The sequence below is a fragment of the Eleutherodactylus coqui genome, chromosome 5 (assembly GCF_035609145.1).
Source record: "Eleutherodactylus coqui strain aEleCoq1 chromosome 5, aEleCoq1.hap1, whole genome shotgun sequence".
Lineage (NCBI taxonomy): Eukaryota > Metazoa > Chordata > Amphibia > Anura > Eleutherodactylidae > Eleutherodactylus > Eleutherodactylus coqui.
In genome coordinates this window covers 171,904,714-171,929,310 of record NC_089841.1, presented here as the reverse complement: position 1 = coordinate 171,929,310, position 24,597 = coordinate 171,904,714, and the positions used below count along the sequence as shown (strand labels likewise).

General features: G+C 45.7%; 1 protein-coding gene across 1 annotated transcript in view; it reads right to left on the bottom strand.

The window, feature by feature from the left end:
- Window positions 1-5,232, bottom strand: part of PNP (purine nucleoside phosphorylase) — a 31,876-nt gene extending 26,644 nt beyond the window's left edge. The window contains exon 1 of the mRNA XM_066603707.1: window positions 5,082-5,232. Coding sequence (XP_066459804.1) covers window positions 5,082-5,110 — 29 coding nt within the window. The 5' untranslated portion in view covers window positions 5,111-5,232. The remainder of the gene's footprint in view (window positions 1-5,081) is intronic.
- Between the last annotated feature and the right edge of the window lie 19,365 nt (window positions 5,233-24,597).

The window sequence follows — 24,597 nt, the reverse complement described above, 5'->3', positions numbered from 1 at the left end:
GCATTCCATAGTTATGTCTACATGAGCTGGATATGCTGCAGAAAATCTGCATGTCTCACTGACATGCTATGGAATCCGAAACAGAATCTGCAGATTTATATCACTTTATATTGTGGATTATCACTGTGGAGTCCACCCCTTTTACCGAGGGGGGTAAAATGCACAGCAAAATCTGCATGTAATATACTGTATGAGTATTTAGTTGAGAATTTGTAGCAGATGTTTCCGCCAATTACGGATGTCTCATACTTTCCATTCATGCATGAATCCTCTTGAAGTATTTAGGCCTCTATTGAAAGTGTCAAAGGGTGTTATAAATTTATACTCCCAAATTCTTGTGGCTTTGAAATTGCTTTTAAGTATAATAACTTTCATGTGTCCTATGTTATGTCTATGACTAGAAAAGTGCTTGGAGTGAATGGGAAGTATGAGACATCTATAGCACAGATAACACTGCTGGCTTGGTGACCCCCTAACACTAATTCAGGGACCATAAAACCTTCACATCTTAATCAGTGGACTATTTAAGTATGTTTTATTTCTCTACTCATCCTGTTGTTTTATCCTTTTAAGTGCAAATTAATCACATCCATGTCAGTGCCTTGTCATATATATATATATATATATATATATATATATATATATATATATATGCCTCTTCGGATCTTTTTCATCATGCCTGAGGAAGGACCCTGAGAGATTCGAAAGCTTGCAATAGCATCATGTATTTTTGTTAGCCAGTGAAAGGTATCATATCCACAAGATTACTTGGTTTCTCTTGCTGGGAACAATCACATTTTGCTCTACTGGCTAATACGGTACCAAACGTTTTTCATTATGTATCATCATGATATGATGGTTATTGTGCAACTCTCAAGACTCATCAGCTTCATTGCATGAAGTTACTTTAGAATCTAAGTGTTTCATAACAGGATATGTAGTACATTTCCTATTTTTAATAGAGTCTCTGACATCAATGAATTTGGTAAATCCAAACATGAAACATATAACTGGAAATGCAACATTGTCATGTAGCAATATAGATTGTAAATCAACACAGTTCCCCTATATGGTGGTAACATTTTTCTTTTAATTTTTGGGAAGAAGACGTGGCAGGTTTACATGATCTACAGACCATTTCTCTACCAATTGTACTCTAAGCTGACAGTGACGAGATCAGTCAACCATGTGCTCATTTATGGAAAACCCTGGAAATAACTGCAGGCAATGTCACACTGTCCTAATGTAAACTGATAAAAAATTAAGGGCAAGTCTATATGTAAGATGCAAGCCAAATCGGATGTAAAGCCCCGTGTGTTCCATGTGGATGTGCTGCAGAATTCTCCCTATGCATTGCAATGAGTGAAATCCATAACAACAATCTGCGGTATAAATGGACATGCTGCAGAATTACACAGCACCCACAGGTCCATTTAGGCCTCCTGCACACGGGCGGGTCGGACCACACATGCAAGATTTCCACAGTGGAGTTCAATCAGGTATCCGGCCGGTGACTCCTGCGTGTCCACCAGCACATGGACGGATTGGACCCCGCATGTGGGATTCCCGCAGGGGAATTCGACCCGGCGCCAGGCCTGCTTACCTGTTCAGCGTCTTCTCCATCTTCTCCTGTGCTGCCAATGTGCCGGGCGCAAATGTGCAGAACAGGGCACGCCGCGCTATCGCTTTGGCAATGACATGGCCTCCTGTGCTGCAAATGTGCTGGATAGCGCATGATGATTGCAGAATGGCCGCGGCACGGACGGCTTCCATTGACTTCAATGGAAGCTAGCCATGCATATCCCGCGGCAAATTGCAGCATGCTGCGATTTCTTTCCTGTGAGAAAAAAAATCGCAATCGATTTCCATTCGTGGGCAGGAAATTGTATTTTTCCATAGCATGCTGTGGGCTGGATTTGCTGCGAAATCCGGAGGCAGAATCCACTCCAGATTTCGCAATGTGCCCATGTGCAGGAGGCTTTACTCGGCAGATTTTTTTCACAGGATGTGGATGAAATTTTGTAACATTTTACCTGCTACTCTAAACACATGCAATTTCAATGCAGAAAATCCGTAACATTTATGTTCCATGTGAACATACCCTTAGGCTGGCTTCACACGGGCATAGAGAATACGTCCCTGGGAAGAATACACAGAGAATAGAAACCATTGGTTTCAATGGGTTAATTAATTTACATTTCCATATTTTGCGTGCGCATTTCTGTTCAGGGTCTTATTTTCGGGGAAACACAGTATATTAAACAATGCAAGGTTCTTAGTATATAGTTTGATCAAAGTATATTGGCCCACCCACTAACGTCCAGGTGACCATGCTTTCGAATATGGCATATGGTTTAATTAAAATAACCTGCAAAAGATGGGTTTCCTACCTTTTTAGCAAAGATGGACCTAAGCCTACAAATAAAACCAGGGAAAGTAGGATACCAAGTATCTGGTCTAATTAAAGGGACAGGAGGCAGATGGAAGCAAGGGAGTGCACAACAAAGTGGAGGTAGCCCCGACTCCCCCACCGTACGTGCCGCACAAACAAAAAACAAGAAACAAAGTCAGCCTTTCCCAACTATAAATTTAGAGATGCACGTTAAACCGCGGCTACCACTAAACAGTACACAATAAATCCTACATGGCAGTCAACTTTTCCACAGACATGTGCCTTCACGAAAATGTGCAGACGTCTGCAGAAAAAAGGTCTGAATCATCCTTTTCAGTTAGTCAACATCTCTAATGTCTGGACTGGTAGACTCGTGAGCCATTGAGCTTTAAATATACGGGTATCTATAGAAGGGTTAGACTAGTGAGAGAAGATTCCGCTCTACAGCCCCTCAAACCATATTTATAAACTGCTTCCAAGAGCTCTCCATCCGTAAGGGCTCCCGCACACTGGCGATCGCGGTATCGCTGCTTTTTTTAATGCGAATGTCAACAGGACTTTCAAATGCTAAAAACGCATCAAACGAAAATTGCAAAGCATAAACGTGATTTTTGTGTAATGCGTTTTTAACATTAGAAAGTCCTATTGACATTTGCGTTAAAAAAACGCAGTGATACAGCGATCGCCAGTGTGCAGGAGCCCTTACGCTGAGGTCTACCACTCATAGACCTGATTATAAGATACATTACAAGTTTTGTAGTGCTTTCACAAATTGTCTTGGATCCTATGGGCATAGCAACGTGCGTGAAATGTGACAGTAAGATACACACATTAACCCTTTCACTGTTTGGACAGTTTTCACACTTTTCACATCCACAAACTAAGCCTGAATTATAAGGCATAAAAATCACATTATACGCTCATGCCCCTATATTTTTAAACTACAGACCTGTCCCATTTTGAAAAAGGCCACCCAACACTTTACAATCAGGGCGCCTTCATGCAACGTTGCATCAACATAGAAATTTTGTTAAAAAAAATAAATTTCATTTTGCGGTTCAAATTCTGACTCAAGCAGAGTCCGAGATGCATAAAATTTCCTAACATTAAAAGCTGAAGATATTTCTTCTCGTGTCACTTCCCCCTTCTTTTATAGACATACAGAAGCAGAGAACAATACTTTTATTGTTGCTATCCGAATATTGCACCTAGAATATTGGACTAAGATTCCGGGCTTTATTATACAAAGATACAAACTCTAGTCCTAACATTCTAGCCGTAACAAGCATTTAAAGTCATGACATATTACATATGACCTTGGCAATGAAAGGGTTGTCCCATATAGAGCTGTCCAATAATCAGTAGATTGCTGTGGGTCAACTGCTCGAATGCCCAAACGCTCATCTTCTACACAGCAGCCACTTCTAGGGGAATGCTGGATTACATGCCATTAATTTACATTACTTGCCAGCAATTGATGCATGATCTAGTACATCATGCAGGAATCACTTAGGCAACGGGCGTCCCACCTTAGAGGCAAGACAAATAGCATATGAGGCACTAGGCTAATGTTATCCATAGCTCACAAGTGAAGGATTTTTGTTTTATAGAACTATGGGGGAAGAGTGTACATATTGTTCTTCTGTCCTTGCACAAGTGTTTTCGCTGCCCAGCCCTGCCACGTACCCTGTCGGTTATTTAGCAGTGCCCACACTTTCCCTTTCAGTTATGCAAGAAAGTTTTATACCATCACCACGACTATAAAGAAGTAATTTTGTATGCCACGTTCAGCGTCAGAATGGATGTATGTGCCACATATCAGACATGGAGGTGATAGCATTCACATACATTAGATAATGAGTGGTTTTTCTCACTAGTCCTATTTTAACCCCTTAGTGACCAGCCTATGTTTTACGTCCTCCAGCTTTAAGGCATATATCGCGGCTGTTTGTTACAGCTGATACCTGGTTGCAACAGCTCCGAGAAGCCGCGTGGCTCATCAGAGCTGTCAACCCTTTAAATGCTGCTGTCAATTCTGACAGCGGCATTTAAATCCCCTGAAACGCAAACTACAGGACGTCCCGCAAAAAGTGAGCCCTCGCACAACTAAAGCTATGGAAAAATAAAAAAGCTATTCCGCACAGAAGATGGCAGCAGGGAATAATTAAAAAAAAACAAAAAACCTTTGAAAAAAAAGTAGTACAGCAAAAAACTAAAAAAAACATACAAGTTTGGTATCGTAGTAATCGTATTGACCCAAAGAATAACGTTATCATGTCATTTTTGCTGCAGTTTGTGCGCCGTAGAAACAAGACGCCCCAAAAGATGGCGGATTTTACTCTACTTAGAATTTTTTTTACGTTTTTCAGTACATTATATGGTACATTAAATAGTACCATTGGAATATACAACTCTTTCCGCAAAAAAAAAAAAAAAAGCCCTCATACAGCGATGGATAAATAAATGAGTTACGATTTAAAGGGTTAATCCTTTCTTCTACATAGAGGAACATTTGTCGTTTTCCTCCTTTAACTATGAAGATGATAGGAACAATGTCTCTTGCAAAGATACATTGATGTTCTTGCTACTCTACAATATATAACCGAGCCTGCTGGATTTAGTGGCTAGATGCAGCACTGACAGGGTTAACAGTTCTCCATGGCTTTCCCTCTTCATAGGCATACAGTACCTGCTGCTGTCTTCTCTGCAGTGTGCCATGGCAGTGCTCTCCCAGGATGATGCTCTGTCACTTGCTTCAGGATGTGGCGGTGGGTTTGTTACTGTGTCACTAGGTTTGCTTCTACCTGATTGATGTCACAGATGACTTCACTGAAGGCAGGTCCCTCAATGACCAATGGAGAGGCGCTGCTTGTGAGGATGCTGCACGGGGTGTTAGTTAGGACTGAATGGGGAGTGTTGTGCTGTAGAACACTTGCTGCCAATTTTCGGTTTTTGCAGCACGAATGTAACTTGGTAACGAGAAGCACACAAAAATTCCCTATAAGTAATCTGATCCTGGGTGTAATATAATCTTGTCTGGTCTATACAGCTTTTCCAGTTAAGGGATTATTTCTCTCGGATATTGCTGGAAATAGAATTTAAGAGAACAACACATAAATGTTGCATCAGTTCTACATCACATGCAGGGGCTTTGAAATAGGGATCCTATGCAGGAGGCGTTCACCTTATTAGATTTATTTAGTGAGCAAGCCTCAATGGACAACCAATTTTCAGTTGTCAATTGTTATATATATTTGCCCCACCAGTGGTTTGGTCAAGTCCCAAGGACTGTGACGTTGTATTGACCAGTCACCTATGTCCTATTAACACACTGATGTCAAATTTCTTACAGTCAGTCTCTGGTATTTAATGGGACATTCACAAAACCATATATATCAGTGTCCAGCGCTGTAATTTCAACTAATGGCACTGCATTAAACGGCTGTATATATCTCTCTTGCATTCATTCATCATTCAGCCATACTGTTTACTTGTGAATGGCTTATATGAGGCTGTCATGGATCCACATATAGTTGACAATGTGGAAACTATCAGCCCTTTATTTGCATATTTGTATTCAGCATATCAAGTTATGGGGACTGAGTGTTAGGCTGCATTCCCACGAACGTATATCAGCTTGGTTTTCACGCCGAGCCGATATACGTCGTCCTCATGTGCAGGGGAGGGGAGGATGGAAGAGCCAGGAGCAAGAACTGAGCTCCCGCCCCCTCTGTGCCTCCTCTCCACCCCTCTGCACTATTTGCAATAGGGAGAGGCGGAACGGGATGGGGGCTAATTCTCGGAACTTAACCCCGCCCCTGTCCACCTTCTTTCATTGTAAATAGTGCAGAGGGGCGGAGAGGAGGCAGAGAGGGGGCGGGAGCTCAGTTCCTGCTCCTGGCTCTTCCATCCTCCCCCCCTGCACATGAGGACAACGTATATCGGCTCGGCGTGAAAACCGAGCCGATATACGTTCGTGGGAATGCACCCTTAGTCTGATGGACTTAAATTTTATCACCCATCAAGACTCTCTTTAACCCCCTTTTTCTAGCAGTCATATTCAACATCTAAAGTTCTAGGGACTGAATATTAATCTGATGGGTTTAGATTTTATCATCCATCAAAGCTCTCTTTGTCCCCATCTAATTACTATAGTGTTATGGCACTCTGCCCCCCGAGCGCCAGGTGGGGTGCCCTGATCTTCCCGCACCCCACTGTCCCTGCCTACTTGCCTCGGCCCTGGCTAACCCCAGGCGGACAACTGGGCGGCGGTCCCTGCGCTGGCTAGGGACCTGGCGACTACCAAGATGGAACTACTAACAGGGGACAGAGTGCCGACAGAAGAGGCAGGTGGAACAGACCAACAGAACTTACAAGCAGAGAAAGGCTGGAGATGGAGCTCACAGGCAAACTGACAGGATACTGACGAGCAACTAGAGCAGACTGAGACAGACCTGACTAGAGGCTAGCAGAACCAATGACTGGCAGTGAGCTCAGGTCACTGCCAGCCTTTTAACCTAAAGCCTCCGCCCAGGGGCGGAGAGTGGGAGGAGCCAACTCTCCCCCTGTTGCATATGGAAGGTGGAGGAGAGCGGGCGGCACCCTATGGGCGGACACGCCCACGCCGCTGCACGCTGGCTGCTCCACGCCGCCGGGAGAGCCCCGACAGCAGAGCTCCGGGACGCCGGAGCCGACATCGGAGCGGCGCGCACCGGCCGCGGGACCCAGCGCCGCCCTGCATGGTAACATTACCCCCCCTCTGACGAGGGACCTCCGGGCCCCCGGAAACTCGACCAGGCTTATCCGGAAAACGACGGTGGAACCGCCGTACCAACACGGGAGCGTGAACATCACGTGTGGCCACCCAGGAATGATCTTCTGGTCGAAACCCCTTCCAGGCCACCAAATATTGTAGGCTTCCTCGACACCGACGAGAATCCAGTATCTCCTTGACCTCGTATTCAACTTCATCCCGGACCAGGGTGGGCGGAGGGGGACCGGAGGTGGGCATCACCGAAGGGACAAAAGGTTTCAATAGCGACTTATGGAATACTCTGTGAACCCTCCATGTGGCTGGCAACCCCAGCTCGTAGGCGAGTGGGTTCACCACACGTGTGATGGCAAACGGCCCCACGTAACGTAGCGCCAGCTTCAAGGATGGAACCCGCAATTTGAGATTTTTAGAAGACAGGTATACCTTCTGCCCCACCCTGTAAGGTTCAGACACAGACAGACTCTTCCCACTACGCAACTGCATACGGGCCCCCGCTGCCTCCAAGTTTCTCTGTACCTCTTTCCATAATCCCCGAAGCGTATCTGTGGCGACATCAGCTGCAGGACAGACCGACGGAGTAGGGATTGCTGTAAGGAAGCGAGGATGCTGACTGTATACACAAAAAAATGGAGACACCCTAGTGGAAGAACAAAGGCGGTTGTTTAGTGCAAACTCTGCCAACGGCAGGAACTCTGCCCACTGATGAGCCTTTTCGCTAGCAAACAACCGTAAATATTGCACTAAATCTTGGTTCTTCCGCTCAGTCTGACCATTAGTCTGCGGGTGGAACGCTGAAGAGAAGGAAAGCGACGTTCCCAGGTTTCTGCAGAAGGCACGCCAAAACTGCGACACAAACTGAACCCCGCGATCAGATACAATATTTTGGGGAACCCCATGTAGGCGAATTATTTCCTTTACAAAAATCGTGACGAATTCTTTTGCCGAGGGTAGCTTTTTTAACACCACGAAATGTGCCATCTTTGAGAACCGGTCGACCACCACTAAGATAGTGGTGCACTTCTGGGATTCTGGTAGGTCAGTGATGAAATCTACTGATAAGTGCGACCATGGACTGGAAGGAACTGGTAGCGGTCTCAGAAGACCCTCCGGAGGACGCCGCCGACTCTTATTGCGAGCACAGACCGAGCAACCCCTCACGAAGTTGCGGATCTCCTGAGACATGCCTGGCCACCAGAAGTGTCTGGAACAAAGCTCCAGGGTCCCCTGGAACCCTGGATGCCCGGCGAGAACCAACGAGTGAGACTCATCCATGACTCTAGGGCGTAGGGTCTCTGGCACAAACCATCTGCCCTCCGGCACCCCCGAAGGAGCGTCCTGCTGAGCATCCTGTAGTTGAGGGACGAAGTTAGACTCTACAGCTGCCACCACCACGTCGGGGGCTAAGATATTCTCGGGAGTCATGGTCTCACTATCCGGTACCCCAAAACTCCGTGACAGGGCGTCCGCCTTCACGTTCTTCTCTCCTGGGATATATGTCACGACGAAATTAAACCTGGCGAAAAACAACGCCCACCTGGCTTGACGAGCTGTGAGTCTTTTCGCATTGGCGAGATATACCAGATTCTTGTGATCAGTATATACGGTAATTGGGTGTCTAGCACCCTCAAGATGGTGTCGCCACTCTTCCAGAGCCCATTTGATAGCCAATAATTCACGGTTACCCATGTCGTAGTTGCGCTCTGCTGAATTGAACTTCCGCGAAAAGAACGCACATGGGCTATACCCAGACCACCCACTGACTTCCTGCGACAATACTGCTCCTGTACCCACTTCAGACGCGTCTACCTCAATAAAAAAGGGTAGTCGTGCGTCCGGCTGTATTAGCACCGGGGCAGTTGTGAACGCCTTTTTTAGACGGCTAAAGGCCTCGAGGGCTGCAGGCGACCACTTACCCAAGTCGGCCCCCTTCTTAGTCAGGTCGGTCAGAGGTTGAGCAATAACTGAGTAATTCCTAATGAATTTGCGGTAAAAATTTGCAAAACCTAAGAACCGCTGGAGAGCCTTGAGGTTGTCTGGTCTGACCCATTGGGAGATTGCTGCTACTTTATCAGACTCCATCTGGATCTCCGTGGGTGAGATTACATAACCAAGGAAGGATACTTGTTTAGAACCAAATGTACATTTCTCTAACTTGACAAAAAGTTGCTACTCGCGCAAACGGGTCAGGACCAACCTCAGGTGCCGCACATGTGAGTCCCAGTCAGGCGAGTACACCAGAATGTCGTCAAGATAGATGACCAGAAATACCCCCAGGAAGTCGTGAAAGACCGCGTTCATAAAACCCTGAAACACAGCGGGGGCATTACAAAGTCCAAAAGGCATGACCAGACATTCAAAATGTCCTAACGGGGTGTTGAACGCCGTCTTCCATTCATCTCCCTCTCTAATGCGAATTAAATTGTAAGCCCCCCGCAAGTCCAGTTTGGAGAACCAGTGGGCCCCTACCACCTGATTCAACAAGTCAGGAATTAGGGGCAAGGAGCACTGGTTCTTCACAGTGATTTTATTCAAGGCCCGATAATCCACACAAGGCCTTAGTGTCCCGTCCTTCTTCTCTACAAAGAAGAGACCTGCCCCGGCAGGGGACCTGGACGGCCGGATATGTCGGTTGGCCAGAGCCTCTGAGACATAGGACTTGAGAGCTTCATGCTCATGGCCTGACAAATTGAAAATGGCTCCCTTAGGGATGGGACTGTCGGGAATCAGATCAATACCACAGTCTCACTCCCTATGAGGAGGCAGAGCCTTAGACAGTTTTTTGGAGAATACATCCTGAAAGTCTGACAAATACTCCGGAATGAGCACCGTATCTGCGGAGCACACAGCTATAGTAGACAGGTGATTTTGACAGGATGATCCCCAATGAGTCAATTCCCGGGTGGACCAGTCAAATTGGGGATTGTGCAGTGCCAACCAGGGCATACCAAGCACCACATCAACCGACATTTTTTCCATAACCAGGAAAGATAGTTCTTCCGAGTGGAGGATCCCCACCGTGAACTGTAATCTTGGGGTCCTCCATCGTACCAGGCCTGTAGAGAGAGGGGTAGCATCAATACTGGTAAAATGAATTGGCGTCTTCAGCGCCACAAATTCCGCCATCAGAGAACGGACAAAACACAGGCTTATGAAGTTAGCCGCTGCTCCGGAATCAATAAACGCCCGCCCTGATCGGGCAAAATCCCGGAATCTAACATGACACGGTACCAAAAGTTTAGGAAGTACCTGAAGTCCTAGGCGATCCTCCCTGCAATCGCCTAGGACTCGGAGTTTTCCGCCGGTTCCGGCTGCGTGCGTTGAGACCTCAGTGGGCAGGTTATCACCCGATGTCCAGCTTTCCCGCAGTAGAGGCAGAGACGATGCAACAGATGGATCCGGCGTCGCTCTTTGGGGTCCAGCGGATTCACCTCCATCGGCTCGGGCACAGAGACTGGTAAGGAGGAAGAGGGACCAGGGTAACCGACCTCCCTGACTCTACGGGCCTGCCTGTCCTGCTTCCTAGACCTGAGCCTCCTATCTGCCTTCACCGCTAGCTCCATAGCCTCCCTTAAGGACCCGGGAACGGGATGGGAAATTAACAGGTCTTTAACTGCGTCCGAGAGGCCCTGCAGAAAAACGTCTTTCAGCGCGCTATCGTTCCATGTCATATCCCCCGCATAGCGTCTGAAGTTGGAGCAATAATCCTCCACACAAGACGACCCCTGCCGCAGCGCCAACAACCGCGAAACCGCCAACCCCGCTCGGTCCGGTTCGTCGAAGATACCCCCGAGTTCCTGAAAAAAGGAGTCCACAGACTGCCGGCAGGAGGAACCCTCGGGGATGGAAAAAGCCCAGTTCTGCGCAGAGCCCCGCAGCAGGGACATTATTAGCCCGACCCTCTGAGCCTCCGACCCGGAAGAACGGGGACGCATCCGAAAAAACAGGCGACATGCCTGTCGGAAAACAAAAAACTTGTTTCTCTCCCCAGAAAACACCTCGGGAAGAGGGCACTTGGGTTCGGGGCTGGTTGAGGCGTCCAACCCCTGCGACACCCCCCGCTGCTTCTGGGCTACCATGCGGGCGGATAAATCCTGGATCACAGGCACCAGGGCCTGCAGCTGGTTCGTGAGGGAACTGATCGCCTCCATGACAAACAGTTTTTAAGGGCCAGTTATTATGTTATGGCACTCTGCCCCCTGAGCGCCAGGTGGGGTGCCCTGATCTTCCCGCACCCCACTGTCCCTGCCTACTTGCCTCGGCCCTGGCTAACCCCAGGCGGACAACTGGGCGGCGGTCCCTGCGCTGGCTAGGGACCTGGCGACTACCTAGATGGAACTACTAACGGGACAGAGTGCCGACAGAAGAGGCAGGTGGAACAGACCAACAGAACTTACAAGCAGAGAAAGGCTGGAGACAAGCAACTAGAGCAGACCTGAGACAGACCTGACTAGAGGCTAGCAGAACCAATAACTGGCAGTGAGCTCAGGTCACTGCCAGCCTTTTAACTTAAAGCCTCCGCCCAGGGGCGGAGAGTGGGAGGAGCCAACTCTCCCCCTGTTGCATATGGAAGGTGGAGGAGAGCGGGCGGCACCCTACGGGCGGACACGCCCACGCCGCTGCACGCTGGCTGCTCCACGCCGCCGGGAGAGCCCCGACAGCAGAGCTCCGGGACGCCGGAGCCAACATCGGAGCGGCGTGCGCCGGCCGCGGGACCCAGCGCCGCCCTGCATGGTAACGTATAGAACACCATCAACGCGTTTCTACAGCTAGCATCGGTGTAGCTGCCTCATCAGGATGGTATAAATCAATATAGATGTGAACAGCCTGACTGGCTGTGAATGAATGAGCATAGATGAGTATATTTTAATAATCAGTGGTTCCCTTCGGTGAGATGGTTCATGCCAACAAGGCTGTATAATTGACACATCTGAGATTGTTGATGTTTCTTCCATCCATCTTGACTCCAATGTTCGATTTGCCTCAAGATTGCATCTACATATGGGCTGAACAATGCAGGTGTAGTGGAGCAGCGGGTCCTACAGAACATTCACAGCAGCACTTGTCCTGTCTCACCTGTCTATGTGCCATCCTTGCACATAGAAGGTGTTGTACGTCTGAGAAACCCTGTTTCTCCCTCTCTTTTAAGCCTAGAGCTTAGCTCTGATGTCAGCTGGTGCCCTATTGGCTGATAGTCAGCTTCAATCTCACTGGTGGAGAGTCCAAAGGCGGGAAAGCAACAACACAAGTCCGTATGCAAGAGTGGGAGGAGTCAAGAAAGTGCAGGAAAGAAAAAGAGATAATAAAAGGAGGAGTCAATAAGCAGTTAGGCAGACTCACTGAGGCCTCCCTCACACAGGGCGTTTGCAGAAACGCAGCGTTTTTCAACGCTGCGTTTACTGCAGATTCCGCCCCGTTTCAGCAGCACTGGCATACTTTATGCCAGCGTCTTGGCTGCGGTTTCAGCTTGGCTGAAAACGCAGCCAAGGATGCTGAAAAGAAAAAAAAAAGTAATACTCACCTAGCCGCTGCAGTTCGGGTCGCAGCCGCTGGTCTCTGTCGCTGATCCGGGCTTCCTCTGCACTAACAAGTCTATTGCCGTAGGCCAAGTTTAAAAAAACCGCCTTCAGCAATAGGGTGCTGTGATTGGTTGTCGACGCTTGCTCGATGCCCAATCACAGCCCTTCATTGACTGTCTCAGCCAATCAGAGCTTGCCGGCGCTGATTGGCTGAGACAGTCAATGAAGGGCTGTGATTGGACATCGAGCGCGCCGATAACCAATCACAGCACTCTATTGCTGGAGGCGGGGTTCTCAAACCTGGCCTACGGCAATAGACTTGGGAGTGTTGGAGAAGCCCGGATGAGCGGCAGAGACCAGAGGCCGCGACCCGGACTGCAGCGGCTAGGTGAGCATTGCTTTCTTTTTTTCCTCTAGCTAGCTGGGACTGATTTTCGGGGTAGGGCCTCTATTGCAAGCCCTCACCCCAAAAATCGGCGAGCGGTTAACGCTGCCAAAAATGCGGCACCAAGTGTTGCCGCGTTTTCAGCAGTGCTAAAACCGCTGTCCATTCATTTTAATGGGCGACGCAGGGCTGGAAACGCCCCAAAATAGAACATGCATCGCTGTCAAAGCGCAGCGTTGGGAGGCACTGCGTTTTCAGCCCTGTGTGAGCAGCCCCATTGAAATGAATGGGAGTGTTGTACAGCGTTTAGCGCTGGGCTGAAAAGGCAGCGTTAAATGCTGTACAAAACGCCCTGTGTGAGGGAGGCCTAAGGAGTGAGAGAAGAGTGGTTGCGGTCAGGTTGTGTCAGAGGAGAGGAGGCACGCGTACAAGCAAGAGCAGACAGATGCAGCATGTTGTTTTCCCAGGGTCGAGTGATGTTTTATTCCGCTCCCTTGAGGTTCCAGAGCAGAGAGGAGAAGTGCCTTTCCGACGTCAGTCTTCTACTAAACAGTGAGTCTAAAGCTACCTGGTGAACTCAAAGCCAGGGTTAGTCTATCAGCCACTTTAAACTCTGTTTCAGTTACACTTCACTAAACTCTAATCATCCCTTCAGTAAGAATAACTAGGGGGGAAATTGTTCTTCAGGATAAGTTTCAAGTAAAAGAAAGGAGAGAGTGTTGAAGTCAGTTTTTAGGCAAGACAATATTGCTGTGTTCTACACCATGTTTAATTTACTGCTTACTGCTGCACCTTTTTGTACCATTTCAAGTACCGTTGTGGCAAATTGTATATTCAACTGTTTTACAAAATATCAGCTTAAGTAAATCTGCGTATTCCCAGATTACTATCCCAAGCTATTGGACTCGTCTCAATTATTTCATCGGCGTTGCATCCTGAGAGTCCAATTAGAGTACTGGCATCACATGTGACAAAAACAGGCCTTCCTGCTAAGAGTATCACGGTACGTTGTTTGGGTCGCTGCACAACCCCCAAGAAGAGCACTTTGGCGCCACTGTCAGGAGAGGCCACAGAGCCACCCGTGACAACCCTTCTGCAAACCTCGTGGTTTTCCCTCACTTGGGCGTGCTAGGCTTGGCTGTTGCAGAGGAGTTAAGATGCAGACTTTTTCAATGGTACCATTTAATGTCCCATATAGCGTACTGAAAATCCTTTAAAAATTTCTAAGTGCAGTGAAATGGAACTCCCCTCCATAATTTCCCCATCTTCTTGTTACAGTGAGTACACTGTGCCAAAAATGTCAGACACAAAGAAAACATGCAAAAATTGCATCTTTGTGCTTTATCAAAATGGCCCTTTAAGTTACTTGTGCCACTTTTAACTCCAAAAGGTTTACAACAGTTATTGGTGTCTCTGGCACCCGACACCTGGCCACAGCAGCTGCAACCGGTGCTTACTCAGCATTTAAAGGGCATCTGTCAGCTGGAACATGCCGTCCAAACTGCCGGCATCATGTTGTAGAGCAGGAGGAGCGGAGCAGATAAATATGTAGTTTTATGGGGTAGCATTCAGTTTTACTTGTATTTATTAATTTATATCTCTGCTCATTCTGAGCTAAACAGTCCAATGGGCGGTCCTATCAGTGACTGACAGCTGCCCCTGTATCAGTGTGCATGCAGAGATAGCTGTCAATCACTGATAGCTCCGCCCATTAGACTGTTTAGCTGAGAATGAACAAAGATGTAAAATAATAAAGTACAAGTTATACTGAATCTTTCTGCATAAAACTATATATCAGTCTCCTCAGCTCCTCCGGCTCTACAACATAATGCCTGCAGTTTCCCTTTCAATGGCCCACAGACGGAGGGCGCTCTCTGTGTCTCCTGAACATCCCCTTCAATTGAGATGATTGGGTATTGTTTGGGTCTCATGACAGCCCAGGGCCTTATGAAGGCCCCCAGGGTTGTCATGCATTTCTGCCTATTAAGCCGTGCCTGTGGCACAGCAATATGGAACAGTATTGGTGGGATGGTACCATCACTAATCAGATCTTCCCAGTGTATATGTTACAAAATGTATCCGAAATTCCCCTATAACTTTACTTACATAAGACTGGACACCCCTTTAGCAGTTGTGTGCTTCTATAGAACACAGCAGCACAAATAATACATGCTTGCCAGCTAATTCAGAAAACAGTAATACATTTCGAAGCCAAATGTGAAAGAATATAGTGCAAAACTAAACAATATTTCATGAAATAGGTGATGGGTTGTTGCTGGCCCTGTAGAAATCGCCTATGTTCATTCTATCCGGGTTAAATCCTACAGTATTCTACAGCTCTGTGAATTTCCAGCAGTGTGCTGAGTCAGCATTCTTACTGTGAAAGCCCGATATATGCTACAACATTACCTCAGAACATACAGATAGGCTGCATATGGTACGAAAACTGTTTTAATAGTGGCAGTAATAATAAATAATATTATGTTGATACCTAGTGCAAGTATAGCCATTGTAACTACTATCATGAAGGGTTACTATATGTACAAAATGACTTCTGTACTTGACAGCACTGGAAGGACAAAGTTTTAAAAATGAAATCCAACTGTTTTTAAGATTGAATCCCGTCAAAACAGTAAGTGACACCGGATTGTTTGTGCCTCTAGCGCTATTAATATAATGTAAGGCATTTCTGCAATAGGAGCACTTGTGAGGATGAAAGAGGCATTTGCTATAGGAGGAGTTTGGAAAAACTCTGGCACAGATTTTGCTGGGAGTTGCAGCAGATTTGACCGCTTGCATTGTAAAGAGTACAATACGCTGCAGTTCCGCAACATTCCAGAATGTTGTGCGACACACACTGAAAAGGGTTGTTCTCAGATGTAAACATTGAAGAGGCTGTAACGCTCGCTCCAGTGCCTCAGGCCCTCCCATCAGCTGATCAGTGGGGAACCCGAACGGCAGACCCCCACCAATCAGATATTAATGGCCTACCCTGAGGATAGATGATCAATTTTAAAATTTCTAAAGTCAGATTCAGTACACAAAAATGGCACAACCCGAATTATAAAATTCTCCCCTTGCTGCCTGTGTCTTTCAGTCTTCCTTCAGCAGCTCCTTTCCTCCTCCCCATCCTCTCTTCATAGACTTCTATGGGATGCAGCTATAGTCTGATCTTTTAGGCTATTTTTGCACGAGACGGATACGTAGTATTAGTGATTTTTTTTTTATTTACATGGAGTGGAAAATATCCGCTGCGCTATTGTGCTTGTAAAGCAGATTTTTAAGGTTGCAGAGAAGCAGCATAAAAGCAGCTTTTTCTGCACGTTTCCGCAGCAGAATTTAACAAATAGGTAATATAAAGGCCAAATCCCCAAGTGTTTCCACAAGGGCTTGTTGCATTGCGGGTTTAAATGCGGATCCGCCTGTAAGTTTGCAGTTGAGTAAAATACCAGAATGTAAATCTAAATTGCACTAAAATCTTCACCGAAATTCACCATTAGCCAAGAAAAACGCCTTTTTATGTCTTGCGTATTTTAGGACAGCTTATCAACTGCCCTGCAGACATTCCACAGCGTATCCATCCTGTATGAACTTTTACACGCAACGACTATCGCTCAAAATTCATTCAAGCGATGGCATGTGAGCGATAATCATTGTGTGTAAACACTGGCATCGTCAACTCTTCAACTGAATGATGATTTTAAGGGCTTAAAATCCATCGTTCAGCCAGAGAGAGATAACAGGGACCGCACGCTATGTTCTGCACGGGAGACAGAGATTACAGTGTATTCTGCCGACAGCCCGTGCAAGAACAATGGAACTGTATGCAGAGCCCAGCCCATAAGCTGTGCTCTGCAAACAGCTCCTGGAGGCCCTTTTACACAGAAATAAAGCTGATAAAGTGTTAAAGGACATTAGTGTTCATTAACACTTTATGCAAAATGATCGCTAAAACTGTCAATCTTTCAGTCGTTTGAAAGATTTTCTTTGCATGTAAATGGGCATTTAGCCTTAGTGTAAGGACTTGTGTGTATTTATTTTATCAGTATATCCAGAATAAGAGATTAGTGCAGGAGGTATGATTAGGGAAAGAAATGGCTGATAAGTGGAGAAATACAGTATTACAGAAAATTGCCTCTATTAGAAGTGTTTTTATTTTTCCTTGTACTATTGAGTCATGAAAAAAAAAAAACGGTTACTGATTTTAATCAAAAATGAAAGTACCCTTTATTATAAAGTGCTTTCCAAGTAAAAACTATTGATGAACTATCGGCAAGATAGGTCATCAATAGTTAATCGCCATGTACCCGCTGCATGGCACCCCCGGCGATCACCAGATCGCCCAGCCCCGCTGTCAGTGCCGCAGACTATATATGTGTCATAAGAGATGGGACTGGAAGTGGCCTAGCTGGCCTCACTCCCATTTAAATTAATGAGAGCTGAAGCACCTATTACACTTCCGCACCCATCCCCGATGTCAGAGTCAAAAGTGCCGAAAGTGTAATAGTTGCTTCTGCTCCAATTGATTTGAATGAGAGTGAAGCCAGCTAGGTCACTTCCGCTCCTGTCTCCTATGACGCATGTCCGGCCCGCTGCACTTACTGCCGGGTCAGGTGATTAGGTGATCTTCACGTGTTAGGTCCCTGGCGATTAACTACTGATGACCTATCCTGCCCAGAAAACCCCTTTAACGCTTTTCAATCCAATTTTGGATTCAGGGTTTCCTGAAAGGCTTTCTCTTGTTGCTGTTATACAACGGTGCCATCTGCTGGCTAGAGCCAGTGTGTGTGCGCCAGAGAGGCTCCGACAGCGCAGTGGCTGGCAATAGACGGTAAGAATACCCTGTTGGACGTCTTTTGACATTGGAGCTGTACAAGCTTCGATCAGAATGTAGGAAGATGTCAGACAGTGAATTGGAAAGGGTTAAAACATAAAGATTAGCTATGGAATTACTGCGTGTGTATATTGCAAGATAACTGAGGGGTTCAGTAAATAAGTACTGGACTATCATCCAGGATCAGTGCAGGATAAATATTGCAACGAGTTTACAAAGTTACTCTTTTTTTAACTTTACATATTGTATACTTGATAAAATATGGAAATATGTCTGTCTGCGCCTTCTAATAGTCCAATCTGGCCCCTTAACGAAAAATAGGTTATGCATCCCCTGATTTAAACAATAGCCAACCTAATCCTTAACAAATGGCACAAATAAATGGTTCATTTTAATAAGGTACACAGATTATAAATGAATAACAGCTTGGCTCTGACCTCACAGATCTCCAAGTACAACTTGTAACAAACTTGTCACTTCCACTGATGCTTTCTGGCCTTGACAGATGTTTAAAAGTAGGTTATACTGTTATTTACTGGTACCTGCGAGGGTTTTACTTTATGTTCTTTTTCCATGCCAAGCCTTAATTTCAGCTGTAACAGGGAGAACTGTTATCAACATGAACTGAGGCTTTTAACACACTTGTTATATACTTATTCACTTCACCCGATTGGAGTAGGGCACATCGTGAACACAACAAAACTCTGCGATGTCTAACCATATACACTGTGTTAACAAAAGTATTGGAACACATGGAAAGTGATGAAATTGGATTTTATTCACATTTTTCAGTACGATGTTGGGACGCCTTTTGCCTCAGGGACTGCAATAACCCTCCTAGGCCGCTCTCCATCAAATTCCAGTAGATATGTGGATGAAATTCCCTTCATTCCTCGAGGAGAGCTTCAGATAGAGATGCGGGGGATGATGAGGGTGTTCGGCGTGCGCGGATATGGTGTTTTAGTTCATCACAAATCTGTTCGATGGGATTGAGATCTGGACTTTTAGCTGCTCCTCAAACCAAGCCCCAACACTGCAGCTGTAAGACATGGTGCTCGGTCATGTTGGTAGAGACACAGAGCTGTACCAAAGTATTGCCACAGGGTAGGTAATGCCAGATTGTCCAGATGTCTCTGTGCCCATTGGCATTGAGTGTGGACTTCATTATAATCACTGTAGTCCTTCCCAGCAGAAACCGCCCCCCACCATAACACCATTCAAACTTCACGGTTATCACGATGCAGTCACATAGAAACCGCTCTCCAGGCCACCGCCACACGCAAGTGCGGCCATCCGATCGGAAGATGATGTACCATGATTCATCTGTCCGCAACACTTGCATCCGCTCATTTACAGTACAAGAAGGACGCTCCAAGCCCCATCGTAGGCGCCCCTGTGCAGTCACTGCTGTGATGTTGGGCTTGTGTGCAGCCGCTTGCCCATGATAACCCTACACATGCCGTCTTCTACGGATGGTTCTGGTGCTAATGGATGTTCCAATAACCTGTGAGACCTCCTGAGCGAGTTTTCTGGCAGACGGTGCGTACAAGGCTTCACCGTGCATACAAGGCTTCATTGTCCACAATCCATCAGTTTGCGAGGTCTCCCTGGATGTGGCTGCTGATGTTCTCAGATTTCCATATCGGCTTTGCTTGACAGCACAGGATTGGTGGGGTCCCAATACTTTTGTCAACATAGTGTAGTGTGAATGGGATGTCCAAAACTTCATGCTAACGATTATGTAAACTCATCCTGTGAAAATATTCTTAATTAAAATTTGTAGCAGTAAAACATGTAGAAACCTGCATGTGTAGATACACCTTTCACGAGAACTTCCATCTTTTAATATTACTGCATATCGCTAGAAGGTTCCATAACATTATGATCGTGGGATCTGACGTCAGGAAACACTGCTGATCCTCCGATAGAAGGGAGTGAGAACCCTTTTAGCATTTCACCTGTGCAGCAGGGCTCCTGGCCACCCGCCATGCAGGAACCTGGAGCATAGCTTCATCCACGTGATCAGGCCTGTGGGTGATAAGGGGCAAGGCAGTGCAAATCTACTAAGGAACACCAGCACTTAGAGAGAACCCACAGTTTCAGAAAACTTTTAACATATCATAGAGACATGTCAAGAGTATTGATGAGTAGAGGTCCCGCTGCTGAGACCCCACTGATTGCTAGAATGAGGTGGCTGCAGCGCACACCTGAGTGCTGTGCACCCTTAGCTGTTCACTTGTTTTTGTCTGCTTCCGGAAGCTGAGGACGGCCTAATAGAGGTGTATGGAAAGCTTCTATACATCTCTATGAGGCAGTCTTCAGCTGCGGGAAGCAGCTGAAAACGAGCAAACATAGCCGAGGGGACACAGCATTCAGGTGAGCGCTGCAGCCACCTCATTCTAGCGATCAGCTGGGTCTTAGCACCGGGACCCCTACTCATCAATACTCTTGACATGTCTCTATGATATGTCAAAAGTTTTCTGAAAGTGCAGGTACTCTGCGGACCCCACCAAAACAGAAATTGGCAGATCCGAACTATGTACCAAGCTGCTTCAAAACTCGCTGGGGCCAAACCGCGAGATTTACGAAGGGATTCCGCCCTATGGGAACCCAGCCTTAAGGTGTTCTTGTGAAGCTTCTAAAACTGGCTTCAGAAACTCTCTGTGATTAGTAGTCACCGGACAAATATGCTATTACTTGCCATGTAATACAACGACTGGCCAGGTCCATCAGAGTAACAGTTGCTCCATGTTAATGACTCTCAGCTCTGGCCCATGCAGGGGACCCTTCTCTATGACATCCATATGCCCTAGTAGAGCATACGGAAAGGGGTTATCTTCATGAGAGACCACCTTTACTCATAGCTACCTAGGAATCATTATATATGGCTGTGCTTAGTTACTGTCTGGTACATAAGTAGTTATGGTGTTCTGTCTGCTTTATTTCTCCATCAATGTCTACTAGCCATGCAGCTTAGTTTATAATTCCAAATGCTCTAAAATGTCTTCTTCATCTTCATCACAGTTGTAAAAGTATTAATTCCAGTTATATAAGCCGTTAATAAACGCAGTAGATCTGGTAATGTATAAATGGGAATAACTTAGGTATCCTATAATATATTAACTCAAGAAAGTTTACAAAACTTCAGCCACCTACGTACATGGTGAAAGGTCAAATGTCTAATTTAACTTTTTGTTCCCCTTGAGAAGATCATGTTTGAGTTCATAATACTAGATAGAAAAGACTATTATGCGGATACTAAGGATGCCAATGCAGATGCAGAGAGGGAAAGGCAGAAGAAAAGGCACGTTTGGAGGTGGTTACACATGCTCAGTCCTGCTTCACTGGGCATGTGGCGGGATCCCTGCTGTGGTGGCCGGCGGCTTCTGAAGCTCCTGCGTCTTCTCTGCTTGTCAGAAGAGAGCCTGAACAATTGCATTAACACTACCTCACTCTCATATAGAATTGCTCAGCATCCTTTCAGACATCAGAGAAGATGCTGGAGCTTCAGAAGTGACCGCTCACCACGCCAGATGCCACCTATGTGTTTCAGGACAACACAGCACTCAAGGGCCTTTTACACAGGCAGATGATCATGAGTAAACATTCATCCAATCATCTATTCCTGTGGAGGTGCCGGTGAACAAAAGTAATGGATATAGAGAAAGCAAAATATTAATACACATATATGTATTTTGAAGTATATATATATATATATATATATATATATATATATACACACACACACTATATATATAATTTTTCAAGTAATTATCTCGCATCCTTCAATATGTGATATCTCTATTTTTAACCAGTTGTAGTGCATCTTTGTATGGTTCTGAATACTTCAAAGCAAAATATCAAATTTTGTTTATTCATTTTTACCTTGGTGTTCTCATTACTGTTATTACTATTAATCGTTAAATTCATGTATGGCCGCCTGCAGACGGGCAGGTCAGATCCCCTGTGAGAATTCTCGCAGCGGGATCCGATCTGCGTCCCTACAGGGACCAGTGCGGCTCTCACCTGCTCCTGGGGCCCCAGCTCTCTGATGTGCCGGCGCATGCGCAGAGTGGAGCTAGCGGCCTGGGAGTCATATTACTGTAAATAGAACATGCCGCGATTTGTTTTCTGCATGTGTTTTCACATGGACAAATGCAATCCTATGCAGGCGGGCACAGGCGGAAATTCTGCGGGAAATCCCGCTGCAGAATTTCTGCCCGTGTGCAGGGGGCCTATATCAGATTTTCTGCCTTATATAAAACTATCTCATTCGATATACTGTATTCATGTTATTCTATATATTTTATACCACATTTTCTATCTACTGTATTTTATTCCATCGTGTATTTACCGATACATTTGGTATTCATTTATTTTTATTATGTATAGATCTTTCTCTTTTCAATCCTTTATCTACTTTTTCCTGTTTCTTTATCCACTTTTCTGAATTTTACTCTTTTGTACATATCACCTGGTTTGTATGTCCTAGTCCAGCTGAACTGACGGAGGGGTCTGACCCCGAAACGTGTTTTCACTTGCTGGCTTTTCATGTTGTCCAATAAAAGAGACGTTCTTCACTACCATATCAATGACTTCCAGTTTCAACTTAGTTTAGTGTTGCGCCTTTTCCCCCAGCCTTTTCCCTTCTCCTCGTTGAACAGAAGTGGCATGCGTATACTTACAATAGCTGTTGGCCGAACATTCATTGGTGAACGATGGCAGTTACCACATGCAGATACATCGTTTACATTTTTTATTCGCTGGATCGTTCGGTTGAACAGGGCACTGTACCAGTTAACAACTGAACCACCTGTTTAAACGTAACGAGTTGTGAATGAGCAAACAATGACTTCTATGCCTGCAGTAAATGAGTGACGAACAAGAAGCAAGCAAATTATTGTTTATCACTCAGATTCGCACAATCCACTGTTTCTATGAAGGATAATTGTTCTGTATAAATGGGCCCTAAGTGTCTTTTATTATAGAATTTACGGTTATTTTATTATTGTCCAAGGCCTGGACTGACTGATCACGCTGTCAGCATTCTCCATGGTAACTACAGATAGATATCTGCATGCCTGTAAGTGTGAATGAGGATGCAGTGTATGGTATTGCAGTATAGTGTAATGCACTTCTGCTCTATATGCAACTATTCATAAAAACATATTATTAAGATTAGACCATTTATTCTATATCATTGCTATTTTACTGATAAGTATAGCAAATGGATATAAGATAAAACTAACCTGTACTAAGTTTATAAAGGGCGCTATTTTCTGCAGCTATGTTGTCTTTACAGTGTGTAAAACTGTCATTTTGGACATTTTTATTTGAGTAAATTTTAATACAGTGTTAAAAATACAACTAAAGGAAAAACATCTAAAAAGGTTATATAAAAGTATACTGAAGGAGGGCTTAAAAAGGGTGTCATCTAAAACTTTGTAAAAGAACTATTTTGGAGCACTTCAGAGTTGTGTATTACAGCCACACTGCTGCATGCAGGTAGTACCCGGGAGATGGTCAAGATGAAATGCCTTATAGTATGGCACTTGACACCTGTTTTAATCACAGGGTGGCACCAAGTTACAGGGAATTTCTTAATTGGCCATAAATAAGTAAGGCAGAAGTTATAAAAGAAGTCAAAATGTTGTTGTTATGTCTTTTGCAAATATTTATTCTATTCATTGCACATTTTGGGTGGGAAACCTATTTATATACTATAGAGGAACTTGATATGTAAAACCAAAACCCAGGAGGAGCATCTGTGAAACACACATGTAGCAAAATAAAAGAAAGGAAGCACAAGAGGAGGTAACATAGTGTGTTAGGCTGCATTCACATGGGCCAGTTTGGTTGCAATAAAAACCACACCAAAAAGTGCATTGGTGAAACCATGTGTGATTTTAGTAAAATGTGGCAAAAAAAAACCCGCACAGTTTTGCAAATGCACTTTTTGGTGTGATTTTTATTGCAATCGAACTGCCCCGTGTGAATGGAGCTGAAGGCTGAAAAAAGCCATCTCTCCATCCAGTTCAGCCTATTATCCTGCAATGTTGATCCAGAGGAAGTAAACCCACAATGTTCCTCATTCTAGGTGAAACAAATCCCTTCCTGACTCCAATCTGACAATCAGAATAATCCCTGGATCAACAACCCTTCTTAAGTAATTAGTGACTATAACGTAATAAACACTCAAGAAAGGTGTTCAGGCCCCTCTTGAACTCTTTTATCGAATTTGCCATCACGACATCCTCAGGGTGGATTCAGACGACCATATATTGGCTCGGTTTTCACGCCGAGCCGATATACGTCGGCTCTCTCTGGGGGGGGGGGGGGATGGAAGAGCCAGGAGCAGGAATTGAGCTCCCGCCCCTCGCTACTATTTGCAATAGGAGGGGGCGAGACAGGTTGGAGCTAAGTCCTGGCGCTTAGCTCCGCCCCATCCCGCCCCTCCCATTGCAAATAGTGGCAAGGGGCGGGGAAGGGGCGGGGAAGGGGCGGGAGCTCAGTTCCTGCTCCTGGCTCTTCCATCCCCCCCCCCCCTGCAGACAAGGACACTGTATATCGGCTCGGCGTGAAAACCGAGCCGATATACGGTCGTCTGAATCCACCCTTAGGCATAGAGTTCCATAGTCACATTGCTCTTACAGTAAAAAACCCTCTGATTTTTCTAAACTAAATAACCCCAATTTT